The 24,126-nt window shown below is 33.3% G+C and overlaps 1 protein-coding gene and 1 non-coding gene across 2 annotated transcripts in view; both read left to right on the top strand.

Annotated features, from left to right (window-relative positions):
* The first annotated feature begins 537 nt into the window (after positions 1-537).
* The window catches only part of LOC139871428 (uncharacterized), a 40,541-nt gene continuing 16,952 nt past the window's right edge, over positions 538-24,126 (top strand). The window contains exons 1-2 of the mRNA XM_071859142.1: positions 538-847; positions 979-1,104. Coding sequence (XP_071715243.1) covers positions 538-847; positions 979-1,104 — 436 coding nt within the window. The remainder of the gene's footprint in view (positions 848-978; positions 1,105-24,126) is intronic.
* LOC139873861 (small nucleolar RNA R71) lies at positions 12,323-12,429 on the top strand. Its single transcript, XR_011767575.1, has one exon. It is a non-coding gene; the product is annotated as a small nucleolar RNA R71 (small nucleolar RNA).

The raw sequence follows: 24,126 nt of genomic DNA, 5'->3' as shown, positions 1-24,126 counted from the left end.
GAATGTTAACACTGAGGGGGCAAGCACTCTCGTTCTTGACGGTTTCCAATGATTTGTCTTGCCTCCTGGAATATGCGGGGTCTTAACCTCACCTCCAAACAGAATGAGGTGTTAGATATCGTTAGATGTAATCAATTATGTATTTGTGCTATTTTGGAATCGCATGTTGCCTCTCCTAATCTTAATAAGATAGGTAATAATGTGTTTCCTTCATGGCAGTGGTCATCTAATTCATCGTTTTGTGCTTCAGGTACGAGAATCCTTGTTGGGTGGGACCCTGTTATCGTTAACTTGATGATAATCATTGTGTCAGAGCAAGCGATTCATTGTCAAGTTGCTTCTACTAATGGTGACTGCAACTTCTTTGTATCTTTCATGTATGTTGCTAATAAATATATGGATCGGAGACCTCTTTGGCATGAGTTACGTAAGCATAAAGTTTTTGTTGACAAGAGACCGTGGGTGATTATGGGGGATTTTAATGCCTCTATTAACATATAGGAATCTTCTATTGGCTCGGCCAAGACTACCATCGCTATGCGCGAATTTAAAGAATGTGTTGACGCTTTGTGTATGTCTGATGTTAATTATTCGGGCCTTCAATTCACTTGGAACCAAAGACCTCAATCTAATGATGGTATTTTGAAGAAGATTGATAGAATTATGGCTAATGATGCTTTTTTTGATCGATATACTAATGCAGTGGCATTATTTCAGCCGTACCATATTTCAGATCACTCACCTGCGGTATTGAAAATCCTAAGTGATGTGAAACAGAAGCATCCTCCTTTTAAGTTTAGTAACTATATTACTAACCATGAGTTATTTATGAGTACTGTTTCTACAGGTTGGGATGTGGATGTGCATGGCCACACTTTGTTTCAAATTACCAAGAAATTACGTGGTCTTAAAAAACCATTGCGAAAACTTATGTGGTCAAAAGGTAATCTTCATGAGCGTGTTCTTGTTTGCCGCCAGATTCTGGATCAGGCTCAAAGAGATGTCAATGCGTAGGAGACTCTCCTTCTGCTCGTGATCTTGCTGCAAATTCTTTGAAAAATTATAATGATGCAATTCATGAAGAGGAGAGTGATGTTATGCGAGGTGTATACGAAATAGTTATATTTTTACTACGAAATGCTATTAAATATGATACAATTTTACACAAGTTATTTATTTATTTATAGAGTGGATATACCTAAACCTTGCTACAACATTATAGGCAGTGTACCTAATCGTAAAGTAGTGTAGTTTTTAGTAAGTCCGGTTCGTTCCACAGGGATACAACTAAATTTAACGCTATATTTATTTTAAACTATATTTGTATATATATATATATATATATATATATATATATATATATATATATATATATATATATATATATATATATATAAGTAGTATTATTATTATAAAAAGGGGGTTTTACCGTTTAATGACCGGTTTGTCGATTTTAAAACATTAGTTACAATTAAAACCTAATGTAAAATATTAAATATAAAAATAACTTAATTTAAAGCGTAAAGTAAATAACGATAATAAAAGTGCGATAATTTAAAGTGCGATAAATAAAATGACAGTAAATAAAAGTGCGATAATTAAAAGTACGATAATTGAAATTGCGATAATTAAAAAGTACGATAATTAAAAGTGCGATAAGATATAAAATAAAGGAATTATGCTTATTTAAACTTCCGTAATCATGATGTTCGATGTGTTGATTTTAATTTATTACCATAGGTTAATTGTCCTTTGTCCTGGATTATTCGATATGTCCATACGGTTTTGTCCATAATAGTCCATCAGTCATAAATATAAAGTGCGAGAGTCCTCGTCAAATTATCCTTATACCTGAAGTCAAATATTCCAACTAATTGGGGATTCAAACTGTAACAAGGTCTTAATACTTTTTTTAATGAATACACCAGGTTATCGACTGTGTGTAATCCAAGGTTTCAATACTTTGTTAACAATTACACCAATTACCCTTGAATGTAATCCACCCCTGTTTTAATGAGTCCATTGACTATTAATCCATCCCCGTGTCCGGTTAAATGAACGATTATTAGTATTTATAAATATCCCGCCCACCGTGTCCGATCGAGTGTATATGGTTATTTATAGATACATTAGATTGTAAATCTCTATATTAAATTAACGAACTATTATTCAGTTAAACAGATATAAAGCCCATTAATAGCCCATAGTCCAATTTCTACAAGTGTCGGTCTTTTGTCCAAACCCCAATTATGGTACAAAGCCCAATAACCCCGTCTTTAATATTTAGCCCAACATCACGATTACTTCGGCTTAAATAAGCATAATAATAACTTAGCTACGAGACATTAATTTAAAAAGGTTGAACATAACTTACAATGATTATTAATAGCGTAGCGTTACACGGACAGAATTTTGACTTACAAACTTAAAACATTCGCCAACATAACCTTATTATTATTAAACTTTAAATTAAAATTAAAATTATAATTATATATATATATATATATATATATATATATATATATTTTACGTATATAGATAAGAAAGAAAAAGGGTGAGTGAAATCGATCAGAATGCGCGGCCTTTTATAGGCCCACTCGATCACTGTAACTCCGCGAGTGCGGAGGTTTTGTTCCTCACAGCTCCGCGAGTGCGGAGCTCTGGATTCCAGCTCATTGATCAAATCCAAAACGTGGGCTGCGTATAATTATAATATATAATAATATATATAATTAATTATATATTATATTATATTCTTGTGCATAGTTGACTTGTAATTTTTGGTCCGTTGCGTCGCGCGCTGAAAGTTGGTTCATGTCTCGGTTCCGGATTTTCGAACGCCTTTTCGTACGATTTAATATCTTGTACTTTGCGTTTCACGGCTTGTACTCTTGTAATTTTAGACGTTTCTCATCAATAATTTGAACCACTTGGATTGTACTTTGTACTTTTTAGCTTTTTGGTCATTTGCGTCTTCAATTCGTCGAATCTGTCTTTTGTCTTCACCTTTTATTATTTAAACGAATATAACTTGTAAATAGAACAACTGCAACTAAAAGCTTGTCTTTCTTGAAGGATAATGCTATGAAATATATGTTCGTTTTTAGCATTATCAAATATTCCCACACTTGGGCGTTGCTTGTCCTCAGGCAATATAGATCTTGAATAAAACTTTACTAGAATCACTTTTTTATTCTTCACACTTTGTACATCAGTGATTTCAATACGGCGGTATGAACAATGGTAGTAACGATGTGGTTTGCAGTCCCACATGACTATAAAAATTTAGATCCTTTAGGAAATTAGATCTTTATGAAAACATTTGATCTTTTGGAAATTCAATCTAGCTTTTACCCTAGATAAGTTTTCCGTAATAACCCTTCACCGGTGTTTGCAAAATGTTTTTGTGGGTTTTGTGGGTTTCAGATTTGAAAATTTTAGTTCAAAACTTATGGTTTTGTGTCACCCACTTGCTAACCTTGTATTAGGAAAGTAACACATCCAGTATACTTGCTCCGTATATTACCTTTCGGTAAACTACCATCTGGTTGTAAAGGAAAGCGTTGAACAAGCAACTGTTAAGGCAATGTCCCGTAACATGCTTTTGATTATGGTCTATATCGTCTCGGATGCAATTACTATCCTTTGTAGGAGCAATAGTAAAGATCACCCTATAGTTTTTCGGTTTGGTACAAGGTCCTGTCTTCGACCATGCTATGCAACCACCGTTCTTACGGTTGACACCCGATTTGGTTCAGGTGACCTAATGAATTCCGGTGAATTCTTAGGATTTTACGTTTAATGGTAATGAACGCATTAAAAATGGATTTTCAGAAAATAAATTGGTTTGTAATTTGATCAAAATATTTTCTCGTTCAAGTTCGAGTTTAGATATCATCAAATTCCATGAGTTTGAATTCTCAATCTTTAAAGTCAATCTCAAGGATTGAGTAATATCAAGCTTAAAAGCTGATTTTTGATCTTTTAAGGGGATTATCCTTTCTGGGGATCTGATTCATTAGTCTTATAAGCTAATTTGCACGGTGCCCCCCCCCCATTATACGAGACAGATCCTGTCATGGTTAGGATAAGTCTGACCACTTGGCGACCCTGTTTGATGCTGAGGTCCGTGGATTTCCAGCTGATTTTCGAGAAAACTTTTCAAGGTTTTTCGTAGACTCTACAACTGGTCTGGACGACAACTTCCTGACCTAAATCAAGAATCACGTGTCTTTTTCTCGGAAGACTTTACTTCCTTTTAAATCAAGTGGCACATTTCTTTCAAATATATTATAAGAAATCGGGTAAAACGGATAAAATTGTCCAAAACAAAAGTATCTTCAATTATTTGTACAAAAATATGTGATATATGTTCTAAATAACTTGGTAAATTTTTCCCACACTTGGCTTTTATTTTTCTTTCTTTGCCTTTTTATTCTCCTCTATTCCATTTTTAATGAATTCAAGCATTTTGGGTTGTTTCTCAATTTATGTCCTTTACGAGGTAATGACAATTTCGGTATTAACACCTAGTTTTATCGTTCATAAATATGTATAAACATGATTTTGAATTCATTTATTTGAATTTTTTTTTAAAATTTTACTAGAAGTGGGTAGTCAGTATATAAGACTAGGGCTGTTCTTTATTATCAGAGAGCACTAGATTCTAATACAACTACTGCGTTACTAGTATTTTTAATGGTAACCAAGTGTTTAAATTAAAATTTTAAAAATCCGAAAGAATTTAACCCCTTCCCACACTTAAGATCTTGCAATGCCCTCATTTGCAAGAAATCAGTAGCAATTTAAATTATGGAGGGTGATTAGCGCAGAAAAATGATTAAATTTTACCAAAGTTTCCAAACATATTGTTGTTTGTTTTGAATGATAAATGGTGCACATCATTTGTTCATTCCGTCTGTTATTATATCACACTTGTTTTTCGTTTTGTCTTCAAAATTAATAGCTTTTGCTGAACTTAATGCCAGTCTTTGAAAGTGCGCCGTTTTACCCTGTTTTATACATTAGATAAACTACAAACATACATAATATTTTTATTATATTTTTTTTTATAAAACCTTTATTTATTAAAACAATTTAAATGAATAATTTTTTTTTTAAATTTTGTTTCCTTTTACTTTAGGTAGTTTCAGTATGTTTACCTAGTCCGTCCCTCGACAAAATTTAAAATTTGTCATTTTTAAGCGATTGTTTTAAAAGCAAAGATTTTTAGGTTCTTTAGTTTTTTTTTGGCATACTTTAAATCAATAAGATTAAAAATAATGATAACAAAATTTCTCGTCCCGCTCTCGGGTAAAGCAATTTCGGTTCAACGACCTAGTCTTCAACTCACGACGAATTTTAAATATCAAATTTTTAACTTAATAAAATAAAGTAAATTTTTGTTTTTAAATTCATACCAAACTTAAATTTAAAATGTATAAAATTAAAAATTCATATTAATATTATCAATATTTTTATACATTAATTTTACAAACTTATATCGAAAATATTAATTTTTAAAATATTTAAAAACTTAAATATATTGATTTAAAAAGATTTACAATAATAATTTAATATTTATATATTAATTTTAAAAACAAGGTAAAAATAAAATTAAAAATCTTTTTGGTCTTTTATCCCACTTTAATCAATCAAATATTATCAAAAATATACGCCCCTCTTTTGGGTAAAGTAATTTCGGCTATATTACCTAGTTTTACTCCTGACGAATTTCTGAAATATTTTGGATTGATTGATTAAAGATATTTATACCTTAAGAATAAACGGTAAATTTCGCAGTGATGTAATAAATTTTTGTATGATATCAATAATTTCGGTTTCGCATACCTAATTTTATTGAATATCAATTTAATACTTTATAGCGAAATATTCAGCGTTTATTATCAAAAGGTTAAAAGCAATAAAGTGAAAATAAAAACTGTACATACTTACATGTGAGATAAAATTCTCAGAGACCTGCTTTAGCCGACTCATAGGAGAGTCGTGTGATTTGGTTTTCCATAGCTACATAAGCGTAACCTCGATACTTTAATAACTTTTCTTCTAAACATATGAACGGTCCTTCTCTGCATAAAGTAACAAATTCGGTATTTGAATATGTTTGATTGTTCGAACATTTACCTTCGTGCGACCATTTTCCGCATTTATGACATCTTTCAAGGTGTCGTGCTCTTCTTTTTGTTGCGGATTTTGATTTTCCTTTACCAAAATATGTCTTATGATGATCTTTCCTGAGTTCTTTCTTCACTTCGTCCATTTTTCCTCTTATGAATGATACCAGTTCACTCTGGAAGATGTTATTATTACGTTTAGTAATCATAGCGTGTAGTAGTAGACCATGGTTCAGATCAAAGGAATTCTTCATCTCGTAAAACCTAAAAGAAATAAAAATTCAAAATGGGAGGAGAGGACTAGTTCTTTAGGGTCTGCTAGGGAAAGACCATTCGGATTCCATTCTCGAGAACTACATAAAAACAGAAAATCTAACTCTAACAGAAATATATATTATCCTTAAAATATTTGATTCTCCCCACACTTAGTTAGCCGTGGTGTCAAAATTATGATTAACTTCGTTTTCAATTGGACTATCAACAACTTGTATATCTCTGACTTTTGCTTCAAGCCAATTGTTGATTTCCTCTATAACTTTCACAAATTCAACTAACATTGCTTTTTCTTTAGGCAACAAATTGGATACTAATCGGTTACATAACTTTAAGTTCCCCTTAATTCTAGCATCTTGAATCCGTTTATAAAGTTTATTTGTTAAATTGTTGAAAACAGGTTCATCTAATTTCGTATCAATAACGGGGTTCTTTGTTATCGGTTTATCATTAGGTGTTTCTTCATCTTCCCCACACATAGGCGTTTTTATGGGTTTAACAATTTTGGTTGGTGGAGATCTAAACTTTCGGTTCACAAAGGTAACCGATTTGTCACCATCCCTAAGTGTCATTCTACCTTCTCTTACATCAATGAATGCTTCGGTGGTTGCTAAAAATGGGCGACCTAAAATTAGAGAAATATCAAGGTCTTCCTCTATATTAATAACTATAAAGTTTGCAATAAAGGTCAAATTTCCCACTTTAACAAGTAAATTATTGGCTATTCCAACCGGGTGTTTAATGGTTTGATCAAATAATTGAACACCTATTCTGGTTGGTCTTAATTTACCCACACCTAATCTTTTGTATAAGGAAAGAGGCATAACGTTTGCACTTGCTCCTAAATCTGCGAGCCCATTATACATAGCACCATCATTAAGCAAGCAAGAAATGATAAATTCACCTGGGTCTCCCACTTTAGTAAGTAGAGTTGGTTTGTTAACCTTTTCTGGGTGATTTTTTCTTGGTTCTTTTACTTCTACTTGAACTTCTTGTTCACATTTTTCTTCGTTTCTTGAAATGGGAGGTTTGTATAGGAATTCTTCTTCATCACTCCAATTTGAAGCTTCCTCGTCTTCCAATTTTGGTTTTTCATATGTTGTTGATAACATATTTATGTTTTCATTCTGAGGGTTTTCTTGGGTGGTGAAATTATGATTGACTTCATTGTCAACTTCCATTGGACCATGTATGTAATGTTTAACTCTGTGTCTATTAACTTTAAATTCAATCCCATTTGAATTTATTAACTCTATTGTTCCGTATGGGAAAACTTTTTTGACTATGAATGGTCCTGACCATCTTGATTTCAATTTTCCAGGAAATAACTTGAATCGTGAATTGAAAAGAAGGACTCTGTCTCCTTCCTTAAATTCTTTTGGACTTCTGATTCTTTTATCATGCCATTTCTTCGTTCTTTCTGTATAGATTAATGAATTTTCATATGCTTCATGTCTTAATTCTTCTAATTCATTTAATTGACTTAACCGTAGACGTCCAACTTCATGTAAATCAAGATTACATGTCTTCAAAGCCCAAAATGCTTTGTGCTCAATTTCTACTGGAAGGTGACATGCTTTTCCGTAAACGAGTTTAAAAGGTGTGGTTCCAATTGGAGTTTTATAGGCTGTTCTAAAAGCCCAGAGTGCATCCTCCAATTTCATGGACCATTCCTTTGGATTTGATCCTACAGTTTTCTCTAGAATACGTTTTAAAGCTCGGTTGGTATTTTCAACTTGTCCACTTGTTTGTGGATGATAAGCGTTGAGATTTTATGAGTTACTCCGTATCTTTTGAGAACTTTCTCAAGTTGATTATTACAAAAGTGAGTACCCCGATCACTTATTAAAGCTTTCGGTGTTCCGAACCTAGCAAAAAGACGTTTTAAAAAATTGACTACAACTCGTGCATCGTTAGTTGGGAGAGCTTGTGCTTCTGCCCATTTAGATACATAATCAATGGCAACGAGAATGTAAAGATTATTATGAGATTTTAGAAATGGACCCATAAAGTCAATACCCCAAACGTTAAATACTTCACATACTTGAATGACATTTTGTGGCATTTCATCACGTTGACTTATTTTTCCAGCCATTTGACAAGCATCACAGGATTTACAAAGAAGGTGTGCGTCTTTGAAAATTGTAGGCCAATAGAATCCAGCGTCGTAAACTTTTCTTGCTGTGAGTTGAGGCCCATAATGCCCTCCTGTTGGTCCTGTGTGACAATGGTTTAAGATTTGACTAGCTTCACTTCCGAATACACATCGGCGGATTATTCCATCGGGACAACTTTTAAACAAATGTGGATCTTCCCAAAAATAGTGTTTTATATCACTAAAGAATTTCTTTCGTTTTTGGTACGACAACTCTTTTTCAAGGAATCCACATACTAAGTAGTTTGCATAGTCTGCAAACCATGGAATTTCATTATAATCGATCTTCAAAAGATATTCATCAGGAAAGTTGTCTTGTATAGCCGATTCATTTAGAACTTCTTATTCAGGATTTTCAAGAGGAGAAAGATGATCAGCGGCGAGATTTTCTGCTCCCTTTTTATCTCGGATTTCAATATCGAACTCTTGTAAGAGTAAGATCCAACGAATTGATCGTGGTTTGGCATCTTGTTTCAAAAATAGGTATCTAAGAGCAGAATGGTCGGTATAGACCACCGTTTTAGCTAGAACGAGATATGAACGGAATTTGTCAAAAGCAAAGACAATAGCAAGGAGTTCTTTTTCAGTAGTTGTGTAATTCGTTTGTGCTCCTTGTAACGTCTTACTAGCGTAATAGATAGGTTGAAATCGTTTTTCAATCCTTTGTCCTAAAACGGCTCCCATTGCAAAATCACTTGCATCGCACATGAGTTCAAATGGTAGATTCCAATTTGGAGTTATCATGATCGGCGCATTAGTGAGTTTTTCTTTAAGAATATTAAAAGATTTGATACATTCATCTGAAAAGATGAATGGAGCATCCTTTTCTAGGAGCTTATTCATAGGAGTGACAATTTTAGAAAAATCTTTTATGAAACGTCGGTAAAAACCGGCATGCCCTAGAAAACTCCTAACTCCTCTAACATTGGTGGGATGTGGAAGTTTAACAATTACATCTACCTTAGCTCTATCCACTTTAATTCCTTCCTTTGAAATTTTATGAACAAGAACGATGCTTTCTTTAACCATGAAATGGCATTTCTCCCAATTAAGTACTAGATTTGATTGTTCGCATCTAATAAGCATTCGTTCAAGATTAACTAGACATGATTCAAAAGTATCACCAAAGACTGAAAAGTCATCAATGAAAACTTCCATGCATTCTTCTATCATGTCGTGAAAAATCGCCATCATGCACCTTTGAAAGGTTGCAGGGGCGTTGCAAAGTCCAAATGGCATGCGTTTGTAAGCAAAAGTACCATAAGGGCACCTGAATGTGATTTTTTCTTGGTCCTCGGGTGCTATTGGAATTTGAAAGTATCCGGAGAAACCGTCAAGAAAACAATAGTAACTATTCCCGGCTAATCTTTGCAATATTTGATCAATGAAAGGTAAGGGAAAGTGATCTTTTCTGGTGGCGTCATATAATTTTCTATAATCAATACAAACACGCCATCTCGTTACAGTCCTAGTAGGAATAAGCTCATTTTTTTCATTTGTGATGACAGTCATGCCACCCTTCTTAGGTACGCATTGAACTGGGCTTACCCATGGACTATCAGAAATTGGATAAATTAAACCTGCATCGAGCAGTTTAACAATTTCTTTCTTAACAACATCTTGCATATTTGGATTTAGTCTTCGTTGACGTTGCACATAGGTTTTATGACCTTCTTTCATAAGGATTTTATGTGTGCAATACGAAGGACTTATGCCTTTAATGTCATGAATCTTCCATGCAATAGCTGGTTTATGAGCTTTTAGAACAGAAATGAGTTGAGATTTTTCATTTTTCGTAAGAGAAGACGATATTATTACACGTAATTCGGATTCACCATGTAAATAAGCGTATTCCAAATGGTTTGGAAGTGGCTTTAACTCTAATGTCGGTGGTTCTTCTATCGATGATTTGTATCGATATCTGTCTTCCTCTTTTAATATTTGAAGTTCTTCTGTTGTTGGTTCATAATCATTAGCCATGAGTGCGGCTAACATTTCAGCTTCATCAATTGGTTCAGTTCCTTCTCCTAAAGAACATTCTCATGTTCCTTGTAATTCTGGAAATTCTTGTAACAATTCTGCATGTGAATCTATAGTTTGAATGTAATAACATGTATCATCTGCAGATTACGGTTGTTGCATGGCTCTATCCACAGAAAAGGTAATACTCTCGTCCTCTATACTTAGGGTTAGTTTCTTACCAAACACATCTATTATTGCTTTAGTCGTGTTTAAGAATGGTCTTCCTAATATGAGAGGAACTCGAGAATCTTCTTTCATGTCCAGAATAACAAAGTCTACTGGAAATACTAAAGTACCAACTTTAACTAACATGTTTTCCATTATCCCTCTAGGATATTTTACTGATCGATCGGCTAGTTGTATGCTTATTCGTGTTGGTTTCAATTCTCCAAGATCTAGTTTAGCGTATAGTGAATATGGCATTAAATTTATACTAGCACCTAAGTCTACCAATGCTTCTATTGAACTAAGACTACCCAGAAAATATGGAATTGTGAAACTTCCTGGATCTGATAATTTTTCTGGTATCTTATTCAACAGCACTGCAGAACAATTAGCATTCATTGTAACAACGGAGAGTTCTTCCATTTTCTTTCTATTTGTGATTAGATCTTTCAAGAATTTAGCATATCTTGGCATTCCTAAAATTACATCAATGAAAGGAAGATTGACATTTATTTGTTTAAACATATCCAAGAATTTGGATTGCTCGACTTCAAGTCTTTCTTTTCTTATTTTACTTGGGTAAGGAAGCGGTGGTTGGTATGGTTTAACATAAGGTTTAGCCTTAACTGTGTTATCTTCATTAACCTTTTCAACTACCGGTTTTGTTTCCTTATCTTGCTCAGACTGTGGTGCCTGTGTAGTAGGGATAGAGTCATCAGAAATTTCAGGTATTTCAGATGGTTTAAGTGTAATACCACTTCTTGTGCTAATGGCTTTAGTTGTTTCATTCCGGGGGTTAGCATTTGTATCGCTAGGTAGACTTCCTAGTTTTCTTTCACCTATCAACCTTGCTAGGTTACTCACTTCTTGTTCCAGATTTTAAATAGAAGCTTGTTGATTTCTAAATGCTTGGGCATTTTGTTCATTCGTTTGTTTCTGAGATGTAAAAAATTGAGTTTGAGATACAACTAGCTTCGACATCATGTCTTCTAAATTTGGCTTTTTATCATCGGTTTGTGGTGGTTTATTTGGAAAAATAGGTCTTTGCTGGTTGTAAGTATTATTGCATACTTGTTGATTGTTAGGACCTTGTTGATTGTTGTATGAAACATTTCGGTTAAAATTCTGATTGTAGTTTGGTCTTGGCGGTTGATAATAATTCTGATAATTATTTCCAGGCCTTTGGTTTATATATGAAACATTCTCTTTTTGTTCCATTGTTTGTTCAATACTGAGACAATCTTTTGTCAAATGTGGTCCTCCACACTGCTCACAACTAATTCGTATTGAGTGAATATCTTTAGTCATCTTTTCCATTCGTCTCTCGAAAGCATCTATCCTTGCGGACATGGAATCAAAGTCATGGCTAGAATCGGCTCTAGCTGCTTTAGATGATCTAACGATGTCTTTTTCTTGATGCCACTCATGTGAGTGGGAAGCAGTGTTATCAATAATTTTGTAAGCTTCAGTTGCGGTTTTCTTCATAATGGAACCACCAGATGCTATGTCGATGTCTTTTCGTGTAGTGATGTCGCATCCTTGGTAGAATATTTGTACTATTTGATATGTGTCTAAACCATGCTGAGGACATCCTCTCAACAACTTTCTGAATCTTGTCCACGCCTCATATAATGTTTCATTTGGCTTTTGCGTGAACGTAAAAATTTCTCCTTGAAGTCTCACAGCTTTAGATGCTGGAAAGAATTGTTTAAGAAAATTTTCAACTAAAACATCCCATGTATCAATCGCCCCTTCGGGTAACGACTCTAACCAATCTTTGGCTTCTCCCTTTAAAGTCCAGGGAAATAACATGAGATAGATCTGTTCATCATCAACTTCTCTGATTTTGAATAGAGTACAGATCCTATTAAAGGTTCGAAGATGTTCATTTAGATCTTCTTTTGGTGTACCACTATATTGGCATTGATTAGTTACCATGTGTAGGATTCGTCCTTTGATTTCATAATCTGGCGCATTAATGTCTGGTTTAATAATGGCGTGTCCTGGGCCAGTGCGTTTAGCTCTCATTCGGTCTTCCATACTTAGAGGTTCCAGATTTTCCATGATTGAATTTGTTGAATCTGAATCACTAGAGAATTCTGATTTAATGATTTCTTCCTCGACAATCTCTGGATGAGTGATTTGTGGTTCAGGAGGAATGATTAGTGGTTCAGGATCTCTGAATTGTCCCTGAATATCCTCCGGATTCTCAATTGTGAGGTCGGGTTCAAAAAATGGATTATCGGAAATTTGAATTGGAGTACTTGGTCGACTAGATGATGATTCTAAAGAAAAATCAACGGCGACAATGTTGGCTAGATGTCTTGATCGAGTTACAGGTGGTGAACGTATAAAAGGTGGTGAACGTTTTGCTCGGTGCATTCACTGAATATCCTATTAGTTATAAAGATAAAAATTATATAAGTTATCAAATTAATAGACTTTTCTGATTTTGCCCACGTTTCGAATAGACAATAGATGCAGCAGGTAGCCAGGACTCTTTAAATCGGAAGCCCACAACTCGCCACTAACAAATCCAACTATTACTAAGAATAAAAAATTTTTGGATGTCTATCAATTTAACCGCTTAAAATAATTTTTCGTCGAAATTTAAAGAAGAGAAAAAAAAAATTCTATGTCCTAAAAACTAGAGGGTCGAGAAATAAGAAAGAAAAAGAGTGCGTCGGAAAACGTCGAAAAATAAAAGGTCGAAAAATAATAAAATGCAGCGTCGAAACTTAAAAGTCTAAAAACTAAAAATTAAAACTTACGTCTAAAGGTATTAAAGCTTAAAAGGAATTCTATATCCAAAATGGCAATAACTTAAAAAGTACTAAAATCTTAAAACGGCGTCGCAAAATTCTAAAGCACCTAAATCTTAGTCTAAAGAAAAAGCACTTACGGGATTTTACGGCAAAACCTAAAAATCTAGAAATAAAAATAACTACGGCAAAATACTAGTCTTAAAACTAATTACGAACGATAACTATACAATTACGAATAAAAAAATACAAAATATAAAAATAAAACTTAAAGTTATAAAAAAATACAATTTTTATAAAAATATTATTTTTATATTTTTATTTTATAAAAGTATTAATTTTATAAATTAATAAAACTAATTAAAACTTAAAAATACAAATTTAATTAAACTAAAACTAATTAATATTAAATATAAACCCTAATTATAATTAATAATATTTATAACCCTAATTTCTCAATTAATGCACGTACTAGGTTGCAGTTGTCAGAAGGCTCCGCGAGTGCGGATGTCTTCTGCCCAAAAACTCTGCGAGTGCGGAGGATGCAAATTCAATCGAGCTGTAGGTTCAAATTCGTGCAGTTTCAACGTTTTTTTTGTTGTTGTTGACTTTTTTGAGTTTTTGACTTTTTTACTTTTAATTTTTATTTTTTTCAGTTTTTATTTTATAGAAAATATAATTTAAATAACACTTATATTAAAAATTGCTTACCAATTTTTTTAAATTTTCACAATAAATAAAAATATAAACTTTTTAATAAACTTAAAAATATAGATATATATTTTTCTTTTTTTTATGTTTTTATATTTTTATTTTTAATATTTAAAACTTATATTTTTTACAAAAATAGATTAAAACTTAATAAAAATCTCTTTTTTTTTCATGACGTTTCGCTTTGGCGTTAAGTGAAGTTCCCCGGCAGCGGCGCCAAAAATTCTTGATGTTATGCGAGGTGTATACAAAATAGTTATATTTTTACTACGAAATACTATTAAATACGATACAATTTTACACAAGTTATTTATTTATTTATAGAGCGGATATACCTAAACCTTGCTACAACATTATAGGCAGTGTACCTAATCGTAAAGTAGTGTAGTTTTTAGTAAGTCAGGTTCGTTCCACAGGGATACAACTAAATTTAACGCTATATTTATTTTAAACTATATTTGTATATATATATATAAGTAGTATTATTATTATAAAAAGGGGGTTTTACCGTTTAATGACCGGTTTGTCGATTTTAAAACTTTAGTCACAATTAAAACCTAATGTAAAATATTAAATATAAAAATAACTTAATATAAAGTGTAAAGTAAATAACGATAATAAAAGTGCGATAATTTAAAGTGCGATAAATAAAATGATAGGAAATAAAAGTGCGATAATTAAAAGTACGATAATTGAAATTGCGATAATTAAAAAGTACGATAATTAAAAGTGCGATAAGATATAAAATAAAGGAATTATGCTTATTTAAACTTCTGTAATCATGATGTTCGACGTGTTGATTTTAATTTATTACCATGGGTTAATTGTCCTTTGTCCTAGATTATTCGATATGTCCATACGGTTTTGTCCATAATAGTCCATCAGTCATAAATATAAAGTGCGAGAGTCCTCATCAAATTATCCTTATACCTGAAGTCAAATATTTCAACTAATTGGGGATTCGAACTGTAACAAGGTCTTAATACTTTGTTTAATGAATACACCAGGTTATCGACTGCGTGTAATCCAAGGTTTCAATACTTTGTTAACAATTACACCAATTACCCTTGAATGTAATCTACCCCTGTTTTAATGAGTCCATTGACTATTAATCCATCCCCGTGTTTGGTTAAATGAACGATTATTAGTATTTATAAATATCCCGCCCATCGTGTCCGATCGAGTGTATATGGTTATTTATAGATACGTAAAATTGTAAATCTCTATATTAAATTAACGAACTATTGTTCAGTTAAACAAATATAAAGCCCATTAATAGCCCATAGTCCAATTTCCACAAGTGTCGGTCTTTTGTCCAAACCCAATTATGGTACAAAGCCCAATAACCCCATCTTTAATATTTAGCCCAACATCACGATTACTTCGGCTTAAATAAGCATAATAATAACTTAGCTACGAGACATTAATTTAAAAAGGTTGAACATAACTTACAATGATTATTAATAGCGTAGCGTTACATGGATAGAATTTCGACTTACAAACTTAAAACATTCGCTAAAATAACCTTATTATTATTAAACTTTAAATTAAAATTAAAATTATATATATATATATATATATATATATATATATATATATATATATATATATATATATATATATATATATATATATATATATATATATATATATATATATATATATATATATATATATATTACGTATATAGAAAAGAAAGAAAAAGGGTGAGTGAAATCGATCAGAATGCGCGGCCTTTTATAGGCCCACTCGATCACTGTGTAACTCCGCGAGTGCGGAGGTTTTGTTCCTCACAGCTCCGCGAGTGCGGAGCTCTGGATTCCAGCTCATTGATCAAATCCAAAACGTGGGCTGCGTATAATTATAATATATAATAATATATATAATTAATTATATATTATATTATATTCTTGTGCATAGTTGACTTGTAATTTTTGGTCCGTTGCGTCGCGCGCTGAAATTTGGTTCATGTCTCAGTTTCGGATTTTCGAACGCCTTTTCGTACGATTTAATATCTTGTACTTTGCGTTTCACGGCTTGTACTCTTGTAATTTTAGACGTTTCTCATCAATAATTTGAACCACTTGGATTGTACTTTGTACTTTTTAGCTTTTTGGTCATTTGTGTAGTGACCCGAACTTTTCCATGTTATATATTAAATGAAAACTATATTTGTATGATTAAATGTTTCCAACATATTAAGCAATCAAACTTGTTAAGACTTGATTATTTGAAATGTGCTTCATATAGACAATTGACCACCCAAGTTGACCGAAGATTCATGAAACGTTAAAAATTTGTAAAAACTACATGATGATATATATATATGGATATATATATGGTTAACATGAGATTATGATAAGTAAGTATCTCACTAAGTAAATTAACAATGAGTGATATACATAAAAATGAGTTTATTGAATTAAGAAACTCGAAACGATATATATAACGATTATCGTTATAACAACGTCTTACTAAATACATATGAATCATATTAAGATATTGATACACCATGTTTAACATGATAAAATGATAATTAAGTATATCATTAAGTGTGTTAACAATGAACTACATATGTAAAACAAGATTACTAACTTAAGAATTTCGAAACGAGGCATATATGTAACGATTATCGTTGTAACGACATTTTAATGTATATATATCATATTAAGATATATTCATACATTATAATATCATGATAATGTAATAATTTAACATCTCATTTAAGTATAATAATAATGGATTAATTACATTTATCAAGATCCTTAACTTAATGGTCTTAAAACAACACTTACAAGTAATGACTAACGGTGACTTAACGACTCAGTTAAAATGTATATACATGTAGTGTATTAAGATGTATTAATAAAATTTTGAAAGACTTCAAGACATATATCAAAGTATTTCTACTTAGTAAAAATTCTCAAAATTACATTCTCATTCGTTTCCATCAACAATTCTACCCGTGTACACCCGTATTTGTACTTGTACAATACACAACTTCTAGATGTATTTACTATTGGTATATACACCTTTGATCATTCATTCTTAGCAGCCATCTTAGATTCAAAAATGTGTGGAACCATTATTTAACAACTTGTATGAATAATGAGATAAAAACAAACTTAAGGATCTTTTTTTTCTTTATAACAAGTAATTTCGTTTTTATGATTTCACCCCATTTTTTCATTCCATTTTCTCATACTTACACTCCAAATTCTCTCTCAAAATACTCCTAACATCATACTTGATCATCTCCAAGCATTTTCACCATCTTTTAGCTTCAATTACAAGCTTTAATCATCATAAAAATAACTATTCAAGAACACTTCAAGAAATCTTGCTAGCTTACTTCCAATCTTGCAAATCCATTTCAAGTGATCATCCAATTTCAAGAAATCTTTCTTATTTACAGTAAGATATCTTTCTAATTCAAGGTAATGCTCATATTCAAACTTTGATTCAATTTCTATTACTATAACAATCTTATTTCGAGTGGAAACCTTACTTGAACTTGTTTTCGTGTCATGATTCTGCTTCAAGAACTTTCAAGCCATCCAAGGATCCTTTGAAGCTACATCCATTTTTTTCTTTTCCAGTAGGTTTATCCACAAAACTTGAGGTAGTAATGATGTTCATAACATCATTCGATTCATACATATAAAGCTATCTTATTCGAAGGTTTAAACTTGTAATCACTATAACATAGTTTAGTTAATTCTAAACTTGTTCGCAAACAAAAGTTATTTCTTCTAACTTGACTTTTAAAATCAACTAAACACATGTTCTATATCTATATGATATGCTAACTTAATGATTTAAAACCTGAAAACACGATGAACACCGTAAAACCGGACATACGCTGTCGTAGTAACACCACGGGCTGTTTTGGGTTAGTTAAATAAAAACTATGATAAACTTTGATTAAAAGTTGTTCTTCTGGAAACATGATTTTTCTTATGAACATGAAACTATATCCAAAAATCATGGTTAAACTCAAAGTGGAAGTATGTTTTTCAAAATAGTCATCAAGATGTCGTTCTTTCGACGGAAATGACTACCTCTTTAGTAAATGACATGTAACCTGTATTTCTGACTATAAACTTATACTTTTTCTATTTAGATTCATAAACTTAAGTTTAATATGAAACCATAGCAATTTGATTCACTCAAAACGGATTTAAAACGAAGAAGTTATGGGTAAAACAAGATTGGATAATTTTGCTTGTTGTAGCTACGTGAAAATTGGTAACAAATCTATATCAATCATATCCTAGCTAACTTATATTGTATTATACATGTATTCTAATATATTATGTAATCTTGGGATACCATAGACACGTATGCAAATGTTTTGACATATCATATCGACCCATGTATATATATTATTTGGAACAACCATAGACACTCTATATGCGGTAATGTTGGAGTTAGCTATACAGGGTTGAGGTTGATTCCAAAAATATATATACTTTGAGTTGTGATCTATCCTGAGACGTGTATACACTGGGTCGTGGATTGATTCAAGATAATATATATCAATTTATTTCTGTACATCAAACTATGGACAACTAGTTGTAGGTTACTAACGAGGACAGCTGACTTAATACACTTAAATCTAATATTTTTGGGATGAGAATACATGCAGTTTTATAAATGTTTTACCAAATAGACACAAGTATGCGAAACTACATTCTATGGTTGGATTATTAAACCGAATATCGCCCTTCAAGTCTGGTAGCCTAAGAATTAGGGAAATGGCCCCTAATTGACACGAATCCTAAAGATTGATCTATTGGGCTTAACAACCCTCATTCAGGTTATGGATGGTTTAGTACTTCGAGATTATTATACAGACGAGAGGTTCTGTTTTGGGGATATTCTATGCATTAAGCTAACGTCGGTTACCAGGTGTTCAACATATGAATGATTTTTATGCACTTGCGAGTGTAATGATATTTATGAAAAATGAGAAATCTTGTGGTCTATTATTATGATTTGATAATATATAGGTTAAACCTATAACTCACCAACATTTTGGTTGACGTTTTAAGCATGTTTATTCTCAGGTGATTATTAAGAGCTTCCGCTGTTGCATACTAAAATAAGGACAAGATTTGGAGTCCATGCTTGTATGATATTGTGTAAAAACTGCATTCAAGAAACTTACTTTGATGTAATATATTTTTATTGTAAACCATTATGTAATGGTCGTGTGTAAACGGTATATTTTAGATTATCATTATTTGATAATCTACTTAATGCTTTTTAAACCTTTATCGATAAAATAAAGGTTATGGTTGTTATAAAAATGAATGCAGTCTTTGAAAAACGTCTCATATAGAGGTCAAAACCTTGCGACAAAATCAATTATTATGGAACGTTTATAATTAATATGAACGGGACATTTCAGTTGGTATCCGAGCGTTGGTCTTCGAGAACCAGAAAATTTGCATTAGTGTGTCTTATCGAGTTTGTTAGGATGCATTAGTGAGTCTGGACTTCGACCGTGTTTTCTTTAAAAATGATTGCTTAACATATTTGTTGGAAACTATATATTATTAACATGTAAATATTATGTGATATATTAATCTCTTAACGTGTTTGATATTGTGTGATAGATGTCTACCTCTAGCACGAATCCTATTGACTCACCTAATAATAATGAAGAGTCGAATATATATTGGGAAGATTCACAAATTCCCGAAGAACCGGAAGAAGAAGAACCGGAAGAAGAAGAACCGGAAGAAGAAGAACCAGAAGAAGAGGAACCGGAAGAAGAAGAAGAGGTTCCGGAGGGGGAAATATTAGGAACCACAGAAAAACGGTCAAATAAAAGAAAATCCTCAACCAATGGACCAAAGTTAATAATGGTCAATGGTGTTTCTGCTAAGGAAGCAAAATATTGGGAAGATTACCAATTCTCCGATGAATAGGATCCCGATGAGGATTCCGATGATGTTATAGAAATTACCCCGACCCAATTTAAAGAGATAAAAGAAAATAATAAGGGAAAAGGTATAAAAATAGAGAAACCTGATTCCAACCCCGATGAACTTTATATGTATCGGCAACATCCGTATTTCCTAAATTGTAACAACAACCCGGGAACCTCTAAACCACCAGGTTTTTCTAAACCATTGTGGAAAATGACAGCTCGTATTAGGAGAGCACCATATATCCCTAAAAATTAGCGAAACGAACTAAGTCCGAAGAAGAAGAAACAAGCGAGTCGGAATAAAGGGTTGTAATCATGCGGTATAATATACGTAATATAAGTGTGCTTGTACTTTTATGTTGTATGCAAAAAAAATAAAAAAATTGATTGTATTATTTGATAATTATCTTTTACAAATCTAATCCTCGTCTGTTTTACAGTATAAAAACACAATGGACGTTAAGGTTAGACAACCAAAAATTTTAGAAGACATACCCGGGGACATGATTGATGAAATCTTGTCTAAAGTTGGTCAGAATTCGTTGGCACAATTATTTACGGCGAAATTAGTTTGTAGAACATTTGATGAAAGTTCCAAGAATGCCTTAGTTTATAAAAGGCTTTCCTTTGAAAGTTGGGATATATCACATTGGAGAGACCGTAAGCTACGCCATGTTTTCTTTAAAGCATTAAATGCGGGGAACCCAAGTGCAATTTTACGCTACGGATTAAGAACCTATTTTGACTCAACTTATCCCAACATAGGACTTCGTGAATTAGAAAGAGCTTCTAACATGCAACATAAAGAAGCATGTTATGCTTATGGGTTAGTGATGTTCGCTTCTCACCAAAGTGAGAAAAAGAACATCGGATTACAACTATTAAACAAAACATTCCCACAAGTAACGGAATCAGTAGTTGGGGTGAGAAACAAGGTTTTTAGATTGTTACGGGGCTGTTGGGCATTACGAAACCCTGGTCCCTTTGACAATGTTACAACATGCTGTCTTATCAATGGCCACAACGGTTATGTTCCGCAAAACCAAGGATGGGAAGTAGTCTTAGTAAAACCAGAATGCATGATTTGTTTCTAGACTTATGAACTACGTGTCTTTATTGCCTTTATTGAACGACTTGCGTATTAACTAGGATTGTCATCGAAACTGCTTTGTATCAATGTTATTGTGTGCTATATTTTATGCTATATAGCGGTATTGTAAGTTTGTAAAATATTGTGTAATAGTTTGAACGCGAAATATTATTATAATCAGTTTTTCATATAGAATTGTAGTGGTTGAATTGTATAGTAGCTATTAAGTATGAACTTAACTGGTAGGTACTACCCGAATGGAAAAAAAAAATATATAACGCTAATATGAAGAAAAAGCTTTTATAAATAAGTTCATATTATGCTACGAAATACTATTGACTACTCTTGATATTCTATATGATTAACTAAATTTTTTGGCTATTTTTGAAGGAAATGGAACCAACTACTCGACACACCCTGAATATGAGCGAGGAAGAATTCCGTGCTTTCCTTGCAGCAAACATAGCCGCAGTACAGGCTGCGATGCAAAATAACAATAACTCTGAATCCAGCAATGGAACTAACGCCACGAGAACTCGTGTAGGATGCTCCTACAAAGAATTCACTGCCTGTAAACCTTTGGAATTAGATGGAACCGAGGGTCCAATCGGATTAAAACGGTGGACTGAGAAGGTTGAATCGGTGTTTGCCATAAATAAGTGCACTGAAGAAGACAAAGTAAAGTACGCTACGCATACCTTGCCATAAGTAAGTGCACTGAAGAAGACAAAGTAAAGTACGCTACGCATACCTTCACGGGTACTTCGTTAACATGGTGGAACACTTATCTAGAACAGGTGGGACAAGATGCTGCTTACGCACTACCGTGGTCAGCATTCAAACACTTAATGAACGAGCAGTACCGTCCCAGAAACGAGGTCAATAAGCTCAAGGTAGAGCTTAGAGGGTTACGAACACAAGGGTTTGACATTACCACGTACGAACGACGATTCACAGAGTTGTGCCTATTGTGTCCGGGAGCGTTCGAAGATGAAGAAGAGAAAATCGACGCATTTGTAAAAGGGTTATCGGAAAGGATCCAAGAGGATATAAGTTCACACGAGCCCGCCTCTATACAAAAGGCAAGTCGAATGGCTCATAAACTTATAAATCAAATTGAGAAAAGGATTAAAGAACAGGCGGCCGAAGAAGCCAATACGAAACAAGTCAAGAGGAAATGGGAAGAAACCAGTGACAAGGGTTACAATTTCAATAATCAACCCAACAATCACAACTACAATCGCACCAATTTTCGCAACAACAAACGCAACAACAACAACCACCCCAGCAACAACTACAACAACCGTTTCAACAACAATAACAACCGCAACAACAACAATCCCTACAATAACAACAAGTGGCAGAAATTCTGCCAGAGATGTGAAGGATACCATCCAACTGAGCTCTGTACAGCAGTGTGTACTAAGTGTAATAGAAAGGGCCATGGTGCGACAAAGTGTAAAATCTACAGATCAATGGCTAAGGGAACAAATAATGCCTGAACAAGTTATGCCGACATTACCTGTTTCAGATGCGGGAAGAAGGGCCATTACAAAAATATGTGTCCAAATCAGGGGGATAATAATGGGCAAGGCCGAGGAAGAGTCTTCAACATTAATGCGGTTGAAGCTCAGGAAGACCCGGAGCTTGTTACGGGTACGTTTCTTATTGACAATACATCTGCTTATGTTTTATTTGATTCGGGTGCGGATAGAAGCTATATGAGTAAGGATTTCTGTGCTAAATAAAGTTGTCCATTGATGCCTTTGGATAATAAGTTTATACTAGAATTAGCAAACGGTAAATTAATTGCAGCAGATAATATATGTCGGAATCGAGAAATTAAACTGGGTAGCGAAACGTTTAAGATTGATTTGATACCAGTAGAGTTAGGGAGTTTTGATGTGATAATCGACATGGACTAGTTGAAAGAGGTGAAAGCAGAGATCGTATATTACAAAAATGCAATTCGTATTGTACGAGATGAAGGAAAATCCTTAATGGTGTACGGAGAAAAGAGCAACGCGAAGCTAAATCTTATTAGTAATTTCAAGGCGCAAAAGCTAATAAGAAAGGGTTTCTATGCTGTTCTAGCACACGTCGAGAAAGTACAAACTGAATAAAAGAGCATCAATGATGATCCCGTCGCAAAAGAATTTCCCGATGTATTTCCGAAAGAATTACCGGGATTACCTCCACACCGATCCGTTGAATTTCAAATAGATCTTGTACCGGGAGCTGCACCAATAGCTCGTGCTCCTTACAAACTCGCACCCAGCGAAATGAAGGAACTTCAAAGCCAATTACAAGAACTTCTAGAGCGTGATTTCATACGACCAAGTACATCACCATGGGAAGCTCCTGTTTTGTTTGTCAAAAAGAAGGATGGTACATTCAGGTTGTATATCGACTACCGAGAGTTGAACAAACTTACCATCAAGAACCGTTACCCACTACCGAGAATCGGCGACTTATTTGATCAACTACAAGGCTCGTCGGTTTATTCGAAGATCGATTTACGTTTCGGATATCATCAAATGCGGGTAAAGGAGGATGATATTCCGAAGACTGCTTTCAAGACGCGATACGGTCATTACAAGTTTATGGTTATGCCATTTGGTTTGACTAACGCACCAGCTGTGTTCATGGTCCTCATGAACATAGTGTGTGTACCATATCTCGACAAGTTTGACATTGTCTTCATCGATGACATACTTATTTACTCAAAGAATGATCAAGAGCATGAAGAACATTTGAGGAAAGTACTGGAATTGTTGAGGAAAGAAAAACTGTACGCTAAGTTTTCAAAGTGTGCATTTTGGTTGAAAGAAGTTCAATTCCTCGGACATGTTATGAGCAAAGAAGGTATTCAGGTT

The sequence above is a fragment of the Rutidosis leptorrhynchoides genome, chromosome 10 (assembly GCF_046630445.1).
Source record: "Rutidosis leptorrhynchoides isolate AG116_Rl617_1_P2 chromosome 10, CSIRO_AGI_Rlap_v1, whole genome shotgun sequence".
Classification (NCBI taxonomy): Eukaryota; Viridiplantae; Streptophyta; class Magnoliopsida; order Asterales; family Asteraceae; genus Rutidosis; species Rutidosis leptorrhynchoides.
This window is presented reverse-complemented; position numbering and strand designations above follow the sequence as displayed.